Source organism: Hetaerina americana, unplaced genomic scaffold (assembly GCF_022747635.1).
Source record: "Hetaerina americana unplaced genomic scaffold, ioHetAmer1.1.p SCAF_6, whole genome shotgun sequence".
NCBI lineage: Eukaryota > Metazoa > Arthropoda > Insecta > Odonata > Calopterygidae > Hetaerina > Hetaerina americana.
Window position 1 is genome coordinate 76,732,443 of NW_027287205.1, and position 17,188 is coordinate 76,749,630.

At 37.0% G+C, this 17,188-nt stretch overlaps 1 protein-coding gene across 2 annotated transcripts in view; it reads right to left on the reverse strand.

Moving 5' to 3' along the window:
- The window catches only part of LOC139695404 (PP2C-like domain-containing protein CG9801), a 40,866-nt gene extending 26,802 nt beyond the window's left edge, over window positions 1–14,064 (reverse strand). Inside the window, exons 1-2 of one of the 2 annotated variants that reach the window (XM_071594139.1) lie at window positions 13,693–14,064; window positions 5,465–5,784 (exon numbers count right to left, since the gene is read on the reverse strand). In XM_071594139.1, the coding sequence (XP_071450240.1) occupies window positions 5,465–5,784; window positions 13,693–13,829 (457 nt within the window). In that variant the 5' untranslated portion in view covers window positions 13,830–14,064. The remainder of the gene's footprint in view (window positions 1–5,464; window positions 5,785–13,692) is intronic. The other variant, XM_071594140.1, reaches the window with a different exon arrangement.
- Window positions 14,065–17,188: the final 3,124 nt, after the last annotated feature.

A 17,188-nucleotide genomic window follows, 5' to 3' on the forward strand; every position in this document is an offset into this window, starting at 1 on the left:
TACCCAAGAAATTCTTATATTGGAAAAATACTTGGGTTTTCTGACTTTATTTTAGGCCTTAGGACATATTTTATCTATAAAAAATAATGGTGCTACCAGAAAAATAACTCCACAACCACAGCTTATAATTCACTATCTCTTAGCTTGTTCTAAAGCCTACAAACTATTTTTATCACATTGACATTTGTATAATTACCACCGGGAATTGGGATTTATCACCGAAACAATATAAATGCTCATAAGTTAAAAGTAAAGAAGATATAAATTAACTAAGAGGTGAACCTTTAAATATTTTATAGTAATTCTTATAAAACAGTCACAAATAGCAAAGTTAAGGTCCCTGCCTAAGAAAACATAACTATGGCTTTAAAAGGAATAAAAGTTTGATATGAATTAATGAAGTCTTATTAAAATTTTTTTCCTAAAAAATGATAAGTTCCATTCCTCTAGCTCTAATCAGATATAAAGCACTCATGCACACACTGTGAATAAATGACTCAAATAATTGTGATGAAGACAAATCATGCATATATTATGGATTTAGATTTCAATCAATTGTGCTGCCAATGAGTCATCAATAAGATGCACATGACTCTTTTAAATTTGCAAATCCTCAATCCTTACTTAAATCTGGATGCAATTTTTAATTTCAAGATTTTTCACAAAATATAAGTAAAATTATAAATTCCTCCAAAATCCTAAGTGAGGAAAAGTAGTTTTTTTTTAATACCACATTTTTAAACTCCTACCACAGATAAATTTTATGATGCCCACATTCAAGAAATTGCTGTGGAGTTCCATTTACAACAAACGACAAACTAAATGCAGCCATCAAGATGACATCAAGACAAAGTCAGGTGATGAAAGTAATTAAATGATGAAATAACAAAATTTTCCATTTTCACTGATTCATAGTTGATATACGTATTTTAACTTTTAAACGCCTATATTTAAAAGTCACAGATGGCATTCCTTATATATTTTCAATTACATTTTATCTTGTAAGCAACAGGAGGGCATTGAAGAAAGGTAATACCATTCATGGGAATAGTACTAAGTTATAGCCATGCCTAGCTTTAAGATTCTAAGAACACAGTGGTTTGAAATCTAATATCCTATTTTATTGCTACTGTCTAATGTGTAGAGGTTATAAATTATTTTCAAGTGTAAAAAGGGAAAAAATGTAGATACATGCATAAATACTTGAGCTGAAACTAAATAATATGACTTGTTGAGCTGAAACTCTTCACACTTGCATTACTATTATTAAGTAATCAACCGGTTAAGGTAGGTTTTGGATGGGTACAACTACAAAATAAATATTTTGTGACTCCTAACAAAAAACAATCCAGCAACCAACTCTACATCAGGTCCCTCTTCATCCCTCAGTACTTCCTTCCTCCCTTCATCCCGTCCAACATCCCTATCCTGTTCCTGCCCTTTCCTTGTTTGCCTAACATTCTCCCCTTTATTACAGCCTTCAACATTCCACTGCCAATCAATACACCCTTCATCCATTTTTCCTGCCTCCATAGGATTTATCCCAACAAACCCCTGTCTTCGCCCACCATACCAAGTACTTCCTCATTTGTTTTCCTTTTGATCCATTTCACCTTCTCCATTCTTCTCCACACCCACATTTCAAAAGCATCCAATCTACATCTATCCTCCTGTTTCGACCACATTTCCGCGCCATACATAGCTACGCTTCATATCAAAGTTTTCACAAGTCTTTTCTTAACATACTTACTCAGCATCCCTGTCATCAACTCCCTCCTCCTTGTGAAAGCCTCTTTGCCTTTTTAGAAATGGGCATTACACTTCATTACAACTAAATTGTGGTGCAGGAACCCCCGCAATTATGTCCTCTAACTGATCATATACCCTATCGACTTCTTCCTCCTTATGATTGCTTGGTGGCATGTCTAACCAAACAATGACTATCCATTGTTTGCTCTATATTTACAACGCTTCTTCCTACCTCTTTATTTAATATTATGGCAACCTCTTGTTGGCTCTGGTCCCCACCACTGTATATTGTTCTATAACTGTCACTCCAGTGATCCCCACTATCCTTACATCGCACCTTGCATAGACCTGAAATATCTATATTTCCTCTTTCCATCTCTTGCTTAATATTCTCTACTTTTCCTGCCCTCAGCATTGTCCAGACATTCCAAGTTCCTATTCCAACTAAATTGGTCTTCTTCTTCACTGACATTACACTGATAGACTATTCTTACATCTAAGGTAAATGGAGAACTGACACATGATGACTGGCATTTTCTTCCCAAGGAGCCACAATAAGTTTCCATTTAAGGCTAAGAAGGTATTTCCTTTCAAATGATTCACGAGCAAAACATATTGTGAAATGTTCAATATGAACAATATCCATATCACTTTTCACATACACTCACTGCATTTACTGCAATATGTTACTAAAAACAACTGTTAATAGCATTTCAATGCAACAATTTCAGAGTGTAAAAATCATTCACCTTGACTGGGATTCGAACCCAGATCCCTCAATATCCGGTCGAGTGCTTTAGCCAGTTAAGCTATCGAGGTGTCCTCTTAAACTCTGAAATTTTGGGGCTTTTAAAGGAACAAGATGTTGTGACGAAATATCGTACATACAATGTCACAGGCATTCGTACATCTTGTTCCTTTAAAAGCCCCAAAATTTCAGAGTTTAAGAGGATGCCTCGATAGCTTAACTGGCTAAAGCACTCAACCGGATATTGAGGGATCTGGGTTTGAATCCCAGTCAAGGCGAATGATTTTTACACTCTGAAATTGTTGCATTGAAATGCACATCAGCGGATGACTCCATTAAAAGTTACTGTTGTGGCATCTCCCGCAGTTTCTTTGGAACTGCTAATAGGTTTCAATGGAAATTATTATATGCAACAACTGTTCCTATTTGGAAATGACACCATATTGTATTACTGCATAACTGCAGACTACAAAATATCTCAACCTGTCAGTTGTAAGCCAGTTTTGGGGATCCTGATTGTGCGGAGGCTAACGTACTGGATCCCCACCAAGAGGGCCCAGGCTTGAATCCTGGTGGCGGCAGATATTTTCAGAGGTATCCCAATCCCTACTTAAGGTGCTTTGTGGATGGCACTTTGAGTGAATATGCTGTCCGTCAGTTGAGACATTAAGCTGTGGACCCCTTGGCACCTTTCGTTAAGAGTAGGCTACTGCCGACGCTGGGTTACTCTCCACCCTTCCTCCTATCCCATCAATCCCTAATGGCACAAATAACCTTAGCTATCGGTTACCTCCCCTAAAAAACTATAACTCAGCAAGCAGTCACGTTTCTGTTTGACTTCTTAAGTTTTTTTGGTCCCATTGAAATAAATGCTTGAATGCCTTAAAGCATTCAAGTATCCCTAACTTTGCTCCGTATAAATTATGGTAATAGATTAGTTTCACAACTTGTTTACATTTTACCTTCATAGGATTGGGATCAAATTATTTGTTCTTCATTCAGAATTAACATAGAATACTTGATAAAAACCTCAAACTAGTTAAAAAATATTATTGACCCTTTTTAAAATAAAGTATATTTCCCTGAAATTGTATGATGTACTAGACTTTTTTTGATTTTCTCAATTTCATAATAATTAGTTCTTATTTATTTAACTCCAATCTCATGAGACCAAATTATGGGCTAAACACAACGTTTCTTATAATTGATCATAAAGCCAATTTTGTTCTTCTCTAAGGGATAGATCAAGATCAAGTGATCAAGAATTTAACAGAGGCCAAGAGAAAAATGCCATCTTTGAAAGGCCAGCAATTAGAGGAATCTAAAAGTTTTAGCATGTTAGGCATTGTTACTACTTTTCATAAACCAATGTCAATAAAGGTGTAAGAATAGCTTTATCTATATAATTCAAAAATGGATATAAGTGCATTATTCATTCATTTTTTATTTTCATCACAGTTGACATGAGGTTAACAACAGCTACCGTTTCACAATGCGTTGACAGATTTTAAGGGTCCATTCACTATTATGGGTATGATTTTCCACTGTATTCCCTGTATAATGTATTACAGTTAATGCAGTAACTTCGATGCATTCACAATTGTTTCAATGAATTCCTAGAAATGCAGGGAAATACTGCAACAGAAACTTTTTGACAAAGTCATCCACTAATATTCACTTCAATGCAACAGTTTCAGAGTCTAAAAATCATTTGCCTTGACTGGGATTCGAATGTCATTCCCTCAAATACTGAAGTATCAAGACTGAGTGCAATTGTTTCAATATGCTAAATATGCCAAAGTGGGTAGGACAAGGAGGGGATGGCAGGCACCAATGCAAAAACCGAGTTGTGAGAGAATATACTCATGTCTAACCACACTTATCATGTAATGTTCTCCAAATAAGTTGTGTTCAACCCCTCAGTATTTGACCCAAAGGAAATATACTTCTTGTTTAAGCATTTGTAATATATTTCTAATAATTTCCTTCAAAGAAAACTTTTATCATAATATTTTGTTTGCAAAATTTCCGCTCGATTAAAAATAAATCACTCGCCAGGGTTAATGACAACTTTTAGGAATTATTCTGATAACTTCATGCCAGCGCATCAGTTTTTATTTTATGCTGTCAACATTCTCAATGAGGCAAGAACTTCCAACTTAAGTATTGCATGGAAAAAAATATGCCATTAACCCTATAAATCAGCAGAGTAGCAAAATGTTAATCTCTTCCATTCATATCATACACATCAATTGCATTTCGAACACCCTACCGAGCTTGACTAACAATCTCCTAGAGAGAGCATCCCCAGAGCAAGCATTGGCATGCATGAGATGCAGTTCAACAAGTGCAGTAATCAAGATTGACACTCCTCCATTGAAGAACACATCCTTCAGCTTTTAAAATGGGGTAAAGGTTACAGCTTTAAAAATGGGGAAAGGTTACACCTTGCTAAACTTTCCTCATATCTGTTAGGCATATAGGTCATGGGCTAGGTGAATAAAGCAGACATGATGCCAAGTTCCATTCACAGACTGCACTACTGGAGAGAGAGAAAGAGAGAGAGATAGAAAGAAAGAAAGACACACACAACTGAGCCAGTGGGTGTGGAGCAGGTACCTCCACCTCTCCCTAACTTACCACCTGCCCCACCATCTCCCATTTGGGCACCCACCACAGTCCAGTGTCCTTGCTGAAGGGGAGCACTGCTCGACTTCCTCATCCCCAAACCCCCCTCCCCCGCCTCCCAAACGCAAACCCCAGGGGAGCTCGACGAGGTCCTTCCTTCCCTCTCACCACTTCCCCACAACTTGGCCCCGTCATCCTTCTCCCAACCCTGGCCATTGCCCTTGCAAAGGAAAACCGTACCCATGGCACGAATTCTGACACGAGAGTTGTCAACCGGTGCCGAAAACACTGATTTCCGCAGACGAAAGCAGGTGCCGTAGCTCCTGCCGAAGAACACACCATCATCTTCCTGCTTACTTGACTCCGTTGACCTGGACACCCCTTCCTCCTTTCCATCATCGATGAAATTTACATCGGGGTCATCCGTTGACAGATGTCTCTCTGGGCCTCCTCGCTGCCCATTCCCGTGACTACCATGGCCCAAGCCACGGTTCACTGTGGTTAGGCCACCATCAGGTCCGGTATAGGCAGCAAAGACGGCAGGATGTGGAACCTCAAGCCTGAGGTTGGGCAGGTCAGCACCATCCTTACCTCCATGGAAAACCACAGGCACACCTCTCTCAGACCCTGTTAGTGAGCCAAGGCCACCCTTGTGCTCACTAGGAGAATAACCATTCATGGGAGTCATTAAAACAAATCTATATTCTGATGTATATCAATGATACTCATTAACATCTAGTATATGATTATTTCCTAGAAAAATAAATGTATAAGTATCCAACAACATAAAACAATAGGGTGGCCACTCATTTTCTAAATTCCAATTTCCAATTTTTTTTGTTTATCCTGAAGGAACTATCATCATTTTCAAGATACCTCCCTAGGATATGACTTCCCTGTAAACAATGATACTAATACCAATATTTCATAATATGTTCACTCAAAATATGATCCATTACAGTCGAATCTTGCTTAATGTGCACCTCGCATAGTGAGTCACTTGCATTATGAGCAAAAATATTTTTTGTAAATTAACTAGCTACTTTTGACATAACAAGTGATGTGGAGAGGGGAATCCCAGGAATGATGGCATGCCTGCTGCTTCATTTTGTGTGTAGCACCTGTTCCACTTGCATCTCAGTGTCGCTAGAGATCACACTTCTTTCCAAACTTGTGTTTTGGCATATTATTAGTAACTTTTGGTGCAAAGTTAAAAATATTTTGCGTCTAGTTTTCAAAATGCCCCGGAAGAAAAACCCAAAAGAATAGCACCATGAGAGAATAAAAATAACCGTTGAAATTGAATGTAAAGTCATCAGGTGATAACAAAAAGGGACAAAACGGTGTGAGAGTGGTTGATCTAGTATGCACAGTTAATTAGTTTGCATCAGCGATTTAAGCTATCCTTAAGAACATGGATAAAACTAAGGAGACAGATGCTTCCAAGAATATTTATGCTACAGTTATATATTCTCAATGATGCTAGAAGGTTGCCTCTCATATGGATAAATGAAAAGCAATTTCGAAGAAAATGAAAGATGCTGCAGTGTATTACAAAAGTAAATCAAATCCAGCAGATCACCAAGAATACTCAATACTCAAGAAAAGTTATCGCCAAACCTTGCAGCGTGCTAAAAAATCTTTCAACAACCTTAGACTTACCAATGCAGACAATAAATCTAGAGAAATTTGGAAAATTATTAACAAATCCAAGGGTCCACATAACGTACAAGATCTTCAACTGCAGGACTCCGCTGGTAATGCTATTACAGATTACTCTAAAATGGCCTCCATTCTGAATGATTTCTATCTATCCCATCAAATTCCCACAGTTTCAGTCAATTCAGCTAATAATTCTCGTATTCCTAACTCATGCAATTCATTATATATATTCCCATGTTCAGCCATGGAACTGACCAACATAATCAATAAATTCCCTAACAAATTTAGTCCTGGATTAGATGACATCCCAGGGATAGTAATAAAAAGGTCGTTTAATGCTATTAAGGATCAGCTGCTGTTCATAATTAATGAATCCCTAAAAACTGGAATTTTCCCAAGCCCTCTTAAATCAGCAAAAATTGTGCCAATATACAAAGGGAAAGGTTGCAAAATGGCAATGAATTCTAATAGACCAATATCCCTGTAGAACCAGTTGGGGAAAATATTTGAAATAGTTTTTTATCAACGTCTTGTATCATATCTTGAAACATATAACCTATTATCCACATCTCAACATGGATTTAGGAAAACAAGGTCCACTCCAACAGTCACATATCACATGGTGAATCAAATACTTTCAGGATTGGATAATAGAACTGAAACTTTAGGATTATTTTTCGATTTCAGTAAAGCTTTTGACTTCGTCAATCATCAGTTACTCCTATATAAACTGAAATGCTACGGTATAAGAGGCACGCCCTACAAATGGATTGAATCTTATCTAAGTGAACCGCATCAGAATGTTGAGCTCTCAAGAAATGGCTCCAAATTTGTTTCTCATTTTATATATATATATATATATATATATATATATATATATATATATATATATATATATATATATATATATATATATATATATATATATATATATATATATATATATATATATATATATATATATATATATATATATATATATATATATATATATTTTTTTTTTTTTTTTTTTTAAGTAATCTACCGGTTAAGGTAGGTTTTTGGACGGACACAACTACCAAACAAATATTTTATTACTCTTAACAAAACACAAAATCAATCATCCTACTCTGTATCAAGTCCCTCTTCATCACTGAGTACTTCCTTCCTCCCTTCATCCCGTCCAGCATCCCTATCCTGTTCCTTCCCTTTCCTCTTTTGCCCAACATTCTACCCTCTATCACAGTCTTCAACATCCCACTGCCGGTCAACACCCCCTTCATCCACTTTTCCTGCCTCCATAGGATTTCTCCCAACAAACCCCTCTCTTCGCCCACCATACCAAGTACTTCCTCATTTGTTTTCTTCTCTGTCCATTTCACCTTCTCCATTCTTCTCCACACCCACATTTCAAAAGCCTCCAACCTACGTCTATCCTCCTGCTTCAATGACCACGTTTCCGCTCCGTACATAGCTACGCTCCATATCAAAGTTTTTACGAGTCTTTTCTTAACATCCTTACTCAAAGTCCCTGTCATCAACTCCCTCCTCCTTGTGAAAGCCTCTTTGCCTAGCGCAATTCTTCTCCTTACGTCCCTACTACTTTGACCGTGTTGGTCCAAAACACTACCGAGATACGTAAACTGTTCTACCTGCTCTAGCTTTTGCCCTCCTATTTTAATGTTAAGCTTGGCCTTTTTCTTTCTAGAAAATCGCATAACCTTTGTTTTCTTAATATTGATTCTCATCCCATACCTGTCGCACTGAATTTCCAATTCACTAAGCAATGCTTGCAGCCCCTTGGCTGACTGACAAACTAAAGCTTGGTCATCAGCAAACCTAACTGATTTTACGAATACCCCGCCCACTTTCATTCCTACCTCGAGTTCTTCCCATGCCTCTTTGATCATTTCTTCTGCGTACAGGTTGAACAGCAACGGTGATAATGGGCAACCCTGCCTTACACCCCTTCCTAACACTGCCCATCCTGACTCCCCGTTTCCCACCCTCACCTGAGCAGTCTGAGACATGTACAGGTTGCGGATTAGCCTCCTTTCCCTCCAATCTATTCCTATTTTCTGCAATACACTCATTAGTTTTTCCCAATTTACTCTATCAAACGCTTTTTCGAAATCTACGAAACAGGCAAATACCTCCTGGTTGTGTTCTATATTCCTCTCGATTAATAATCTCATTACTGCAATGGCCTCACGCGTACCTCTCCCCTTCCTAAACCCAAACTGATCATCCCCTAAGTAATCATTTGCCCTACTCTCTATCCTTTTGTTTATGATCCTGAGAACAACCTTAGCTGCGTGGGATATCAAACTAATTGTCCTATAGTCCTCACATGACGTGGCCTTTACCTTTTTCGGAATAGGAACTAAAACTGATCTCACAAAGTCTTCCGGCCAGATTCCCTCCTCATAAATACTACGGATCAGCCCATATAGCCTCTTCCTCCCACATTTTCCCAAGCATTTCAAAAGTTCCACGGGAATGTTATCTACCCCCACGGCCTTATTTAGTTTCATCTCCCTTAATGCCCTTTCTATCTCATTGTCTAGGATGCCTGGACCTAAGCTATCTTCCTCTACGTCATGTTCCTTTTCAATGTCTAACTTTGTTGGTCTAAGCTCTTTACTATACAGTTCTTCTACATATTCCTTCCATCTCTCTTGGATCTTTCCTGCGTCAACTATTACCTTACCGGCCTTATCTCTAACTGCTATCGTTGATCTCCCTTTCTTACTTCCCGATAAAGATTTAACTATGCTGTAAAGCGCACCGATTTCCCCCTTCCTCTGCAGACTTTCCATATCCTCGCACTGCGTCTTCCACCATGCTTCCTTTGCTTTATTTGTTGCCCGCCTCAATTTATTGTTCAATTCTTTGTACTTCATTTTGCCTAATTCTGTATTTATATTCTTCCATTTTCGCCGCTCATCCATTTTTGTAATCATCTCATCCGTGATCCATGGTTTACGAGTCCTTTTAGCGTTAACTGTTCCAATAGTGTCTTTTGCCGCTTTAGACAACCCTTTTTTGATACATTCCCATATATATATATATATATATATATATATATATATATATATATATATATATATATATATATATATATATATATATATTTATAAATTTAATATATATATATGAAGCCGCAGGCGCCCAGAGCCTTGCCCAGGAATGGAACCCTGGCCCTCCGGTCAGTATTCCAATGCTATACCCCTAGACTACCGTGACCCAGTCTCAAATACTATATACCTTCGTAATATTCAAATTATATTATATATCGATTTTTAACAATTACGATTATTTATTATGATATATAAATAATAATAATAATAATTTTTATTTGTCCAAATATATATATATAAAATAAATAAATAAATATATATATATATATGTATATATATACATATATATATAGATATGTATATATACATATATATATATATGTATATATATACATATATATATATATATATATATACATATATATATATGTATATATATACATATATATATATATATATATACATATATATATATATATATATATATATATATATATATATATATACATATACATATATATATATGTATATATATACATATATATATATATATATATATATATATATATATATATACATATATATATATATATATATATATATATATATATATATATATATATATATATATATATATATATATATATATATATATATATATATAAGGTCAAATATATACCAGGGTCATCCGGAAAGTAGTACCCGTTCGTGAAATAAAGACACAAAAGTAAATATTAACAAACATAAAAAATTTTATTTGAAAGAGGATACTTTAAACTACTTCTCAACATAATCTCCAAGCAAATTAAGGCATTTGTCATAACGTGTGACAAGTTTCTGTATTCCTGCTGCATAGTCCTTCGCCGCCAGCTCATTGAGATACAGGGTCACTCCTTCTTTAAGTTCTTCATCGCTGTAAAATCTTTTTCCTGCCAAAAAGTCTTTAAGCTTTGTAAAGAGATGAAAATCTGAAGGGGCCAAGTCCGGGCTATACGGTGGATGGTCGAAAGTTTCCCATTTGAATTGCTGCAAAAGTTTTTGTGTTATCCCAGCTGCATGAGGCCTGGCATTGTCATGAACGAGAATGACACCAGTAGACAATAGACCTCGCCGCCGATTTTGTATTGCCCGCCGTAATTTCTTTAATGTTTCACAATACGCATTGGCATTAATAGTGTCTCCACGGGCCATAAAATCAATAAGCAATACACCTCGTCGATCCCAGAAAATGGTTGCCATGAGTTTCCTGGTGGACAGAACTGTCTTGAATTTTTTTGGTTTGTTTGGTGAATGAGCATGATGCCACTCCATTGACTGTCGTTTACTCTCAGGTGATGCATAACAAACCCATGTTTCGTCACCAGTAATTATGCGAGTCAAGAAAGAGTCTCCTTCATCAGAATAACGTCCCAAAAACGTCAGTGCTGCAGCCATACGCTTGGTTTTGTGCTCATCTGTAAGCTTGCGAGGGACCCATCTTGCACAAATTTTTGCATAATGCAGATGGTGTTTAACAATTTCATGAACAATTGTTCGAGAAACATTGGGAAAATGCTCACAGATGTCATCAATTGTGACGCGCCGATCGTTCCTCACGAATTCGTCAACTGAGCTCACCAGTTGGTCTGTAATGACAGACGGTCTCCCCGAACGCTCATCGTCGTGTGTGTTCCCCCTCCCCATGTTGAAGTTGCGACACCACCGCCGAACAGACGACTCGTCCATTACATTGTCTCCATACACCTCCTTTAATTGGCGATGAATATCACATGGGCGAACGTTTCTTGCATTGAGGAATTTAATCACTGCCCTCACTTCACAACTGGCGGCGTTCTCAATTTTTTTAAACATTGTAAACAATCACAGAAACAACACAGGCAATGCTAGCGTCACGCAACTTGGCTCAGAGAAGGCAGACAAGCCACTGAAGCTATCTGACCTCGTCCAGCGGCTACTCGCGTCGTCAGCACTTCATGCGGCACGAACGGGTACTACTTTCCGGATGACCCTCGTATATATAAACCATAAACACAGTAATCAACTCGAAGGCCATAGCTTGGGTGAAGCCGCAGGCACCCAAAGCCTTGCCCAGGAATGGAACCCTGGCCCTCCGGTCAGTATTCCAATGCTATACCCCTAGACTACCATGACCCAGTTTCAAATATACCTTCATAATATTTCACTAAAATGAAATTTGGTGACACGTTTGACTCGTACATATAAGCTCTCCAGCATTCCAAATGGGTAGAATCTACCAAAAAGTCTGCACATTTTATCTCTTCCATTCATATTTCAGAAAGTTAATTCTTTGGAATGAAAGAAGTGGTCCTGAAGCCAAATGCCACAACTAAACTATTGGTGGCAATAGAATTTAACCCAGTCGAGAACAGACTTCTCCAACAGCATTTACTTCAAAAAGCATCAAATTTTACTCAGTAATATCCTGGATATGCATAATGCTTTTCTGGAATGATGTTAATTTGTCAAGAATTCAAATTTTTGAAATACTATCAAGTAACTCCATCTATTTGATCTCGCTCAGAAGTAAGAGTATGATAATGCTCTTCCCCTGGAATACAATAAAAAGTGGCAATAACAATTACAATATTTTACCAAAAACAATTTTTTTTCATTTGATAACCAGTTTGTGGCTACAGAAATGAAACGAAAATTTAAAAAAACATCTAAAAATTTATCTTCCAGGGCTGATTCAAAGAATCATAAGGAACTACCTCCAGAATGCAGTAAAATGAATAGTTGGAAAGTTTTTTTCTCATGGTACACCAAAAAACTGTAATCTGACTGAAGCTTGATTAAGGCAGATTAGACTGGATATCCCCCTGTACTAAGCCTTATGGAATGTGAGATCCACACATTATCAGCATAGAAAGACCTGCCTCCTTCCCTACATGCAATTTCCCAGGAGCTTAGGTAATGAAGAAATTACCCAAGTGAATTTGAGCATCGCCTGAATAATTGATGGACAGGCATAACCCACATTCTCATCCGGGCCCTCTAGCCACAAATTACGCCACTCTTCAGTCAAATGAACTAAACAAGAAACAGGATTTAAGGTATTTCCCAATTAAAACATTTGAGTACTTCATCACTGGCTGTTTCATGCATACAACCTTTTCTTAAGGAAAACGTACTACTTCGTGTTCATTTTGTAATAGATGTCTTAATTCGTTAATAGAACATAAGCAAGTTTCCTTCAGAATTGATTATTGGAATGCTTTACACACTCATAAACCAGCTCAAATGATGAATTATTGGTAAAGTGTCTTCTTTTCATAAGATGCTCGTGTAAAGCCACCATCAATTCATTCCAGTTCCAAATTTTTTTCCAGTAAAGTTGCTCGTTAGCTTTGGAAATAACTTGATGATAGTCAACTTGTTCATTGCATGAGTAATATTTTTACCGGTAGCCTACATATCTCCAAAATATGAAGGATAATATTTTCTAACCTAAATTTGTCAATTATCAATTAACTATTTTTATTGGGCCTGCAAAGGCAGGATATTGTTAAATATTCCAGTAGATAAAAAATTGCACCATAAAATAAAAGTAGCACGGAGACAATGTTTACGAATTGATACAAGGTGGCACAGAAAAGCTTCAATTGATATTCCTTCGCCAAAACATATGATTTTAGGTATAGCAACATCATGAATCGAATACATTTCACGCTGACTTCTCATAAAGATGACTTCCATTCCCACTAACAACTGACGCGTAACCATATTTCTTAAACTGGATGATTAAACCGTACGCCAGAACTTACATAGGAAAAATATAACCCATGATATTTAAAATAATATTTCAATTAGCTTAATAAAACTCACCCATTCAGGTAGCGTTGTATAAAGCAACCTGGGGTCTTGTCATCCTTCGAGTCAACAGTTTCTGGGTCAAAATGAACATTGTTGTTGGCAGACAGCTGCCTTAAAAACTCTGTGACCTTTTTCCTTAGCGAAGGCATATTATACTGACTTTACAACATTGGGTATTAGTCCGATGCGCAGGAAGCGACCTCGAGCATCCTGCATCCGCTTTCAGTGTCAATAAACCCGAAACCGAGCTTATTATTGATCATTATAATACAAAACATACTTTTAGGAACAAAACAACTGATTCACATGGCTAGTACGAAATGGCATAGCACATAGAGGCGACTACTATGAATTGTCAACACGATCACAACACCATAATAACAACAAGTAAACGTATGAATCAGGGTGTCTAATATAACCTTGAATATAATGCGCTTAATTGCCTGGAGGTGCTGCCAGTGCTGCTGGACGTTCAGTCCCTATTAAAATGATGCCATACTTATTTTTCGCAGTCACCACAGATCGCCGAACGCCATGTTTTTACCAAGTCAGTGACCCAATAGTATTTTTAAGGAATGCTCTAGTAGTAATAATAGTCTAGATGGGAGTAAAAAATGTATCTTAATGTATATATAATATATTTTTAATTAAAGAGATGAGAGTGTATTCCCTAATTTGTCTTTCATTAATTGCATCGTTATTAAAGGTGATTTTATCATATTCATATAGGTACCTAGTACATTACTTAAGAAAGAAAATGTTAATCATAGATTCTCATTAAACACAAATATTATACTAAAATTCAAGGTAATGCATCATAGTTTTCCAAGTTTTTTAGGCAATTTCCTAGACATTTTTGAACAAGTCTTTGGAAAAAAAACTATTGAACTGTAGCCTCACGGAAAGATCAAATAATCCTTGGAATAATGAGGATTTATTAGCTCTTAGAAAAGGTTTGCTTTGTTGCTACAACATACAAAACCAGTGGGAGCATGGGTGACACATAGGCTTTAATTTAATACAAAAAATATTATATTTCAATGAGTTGTGCTAAAATAAAGCTCTAAGGCCTTCATTTTCATTGCAGAAAATAACAAAGGCAGCATGGAGAGTGAAGACATTGGTCATGAAAATGCAGAAGAAAATCTTCCTTTTACCCCAGATAGTGGAAAATGTTTTTCTTAACAGCTGTGGAAGACTATGTTTTCCGAAAAAGTTGATGCTGCTAATACTGGCAGTATGTTGCAAAAACTTCTGACACAAAATTCAAATTTTAAATGAAATTTTTACCCTACTTGATCTTGTAATGATGATAAAATAATTTTAAAATCCAACAGTAAGAACACCAGTTATGTGTCTAATTCTCTAATGGAACACATCTTTGTTTAATATAAATGACACATTTAGGTGTGATGTGGTGGAACTGTTCCATACACACAGAAATGAAGACCACTGCAATTTTCCACTGAATAAAAATTTTATTCACGACCAGTTTCAATGCACTGCATCATTTTCAAGTGAAGCTGTCACTGTACTGGTCCAATATGTATACATTAGATATAGGAGATGGGGAAACCAGGGTGTCACCACATACTGGGGGGGATCAGGTAGGCAAGAGGGAAAAACCGTAGCTATGGCAAGGGGAAAAAGCGGGTAAATGTGGGGGTGGAGGTTGAAGGTTTGTAGAGGAAGAGGGAAGGACGAAGGAATTCAAAGTCTCCAGTTGGCTGCGATGAGATGGTCCCTTTTTCCCATCTGCATGTCCTACTGTGTCCATAGTCCATCATGGTTCAACCCAGTGGAGGATGGACTTTTCTTCCCCCTCCCCCATTGATGGACCCTTCCTTGAGACCAGCCGTTCACACGGCCACTTGGTCCCAACCTGATGCAAGAGGATATCAACCTCCCATTGGTTGCAGCCGTAGAGTGAGTCGACTCTCAGCACCAGGATGATCCCCAGTGAAGGAGACCGATCAGCAAACGGTCCCAACCTGAAACCACAGGACACCACTGCCACTCCTTCCCCACACAACATGGGGGAGATGGGACTATGGACGTTGTGGGAAGAAGGAATCATCTCATCGCATCCAACTGGAGTCTTCGAATTGCTTTGTCTTTCCCTCTTCCTTTCCAAACCCTCAAACTCCACCCCCACTTTTATCTGCTTTTTTCCCATCCCCAGAGATTCGGTTTTTCCCACTTGCCTAACCCCTCCCAGCAAGTAGTGACACTCTGGTTTCCCAACCTCCTTTATGTAATGTATATATATTGAACCTGTACAGTGAGAGCTTCACTTGAAAATGATGCAGTGCATCAAAACTGGTCATGAATAAAATGTTTATTTCGTGGAAAATTGTAGTAGTCTTCATCTCTGTTATAATCATTATGTTTATTGAGGAACCATTAGTTATGCTGCTCAACTTATTTTTTGAGACCAAATATTTACCAACAGCTGTAAAATGTTCCAAAACAGTGCCTATCTGTATGAAAGGCAATAACAATGATTTAACCAACTATTGCCTCATTTTCATGGTCAATATTCTACTGTTTCAGGCTTCACTTTGTGGAAGTATTTAATGTCCATACCAAAAAGACTTAGTACTTTTCCACAGATTTTTATTTTAAGGTATAATGCGTTTCACTGACTTGCGGCATCATCAGGTACAGGGTGCAGGTAAGTCTTTTTAGTTTGGATGTTGATAGACCATGTTTTTGGTAATATTTTTAAAGTTATAATGAAAGATCAACTATTTATTTAGTTAAATAACCTGTTTTCCAAATCACAGCATGACTTGTGATCTAATCAATCAATAAATTTTGCTGTAATTCCATTGTTCCTCATGTCATTTGCACTTTTGGAAACAGGGAATCAGTCTCTGTGACACTATGTAAACTCATTTAGGTTTTCCCTGTGTTATTCATTCCATATTACATTCAATGCTGGAATAATATTGTGTCAAGGGAGTTGAACTGAAACTAATGAAGCCATATTTGGCAGTTTGCCACCGCTTGATTGAACTTAATAGCTGTTAATATACAGCTGTTTAAGTAAAATATGGTAACACAATGTTTTCTATTAATGTCACTTGAATTATGAAGTTGAGTTATGAGGTCATTCCCCATATTTGAAAGAAATCTTGCTGCTACAGAAGAGTTATTCATTCCCTTGCTAATAGCCCACCAAGTTATTATTGCCAGCCGGTTTTATATAGATGAAATCATGTCTGTGTTTAGTTTATATGCATGTCTTTAAGGCTTTGATTCATGTGAAAGTCAATCTAGAAACTTAACTATTTAGATCTGATATCCATAACTATGGCATTAGGAATAATGCAAACTTGAACACAAAATATTGCAGAATTACCGCAACTTACAACTGATTTTATGATATGAATGTTTGCTTGTATAACTGGTTGCTAACTCGGATGATATTGGATTGTATTCAGATTTTCAAGAATAAGGCATATAAGTACCTGGTTACTTGTAAACCAACTTCATTTGATTAATA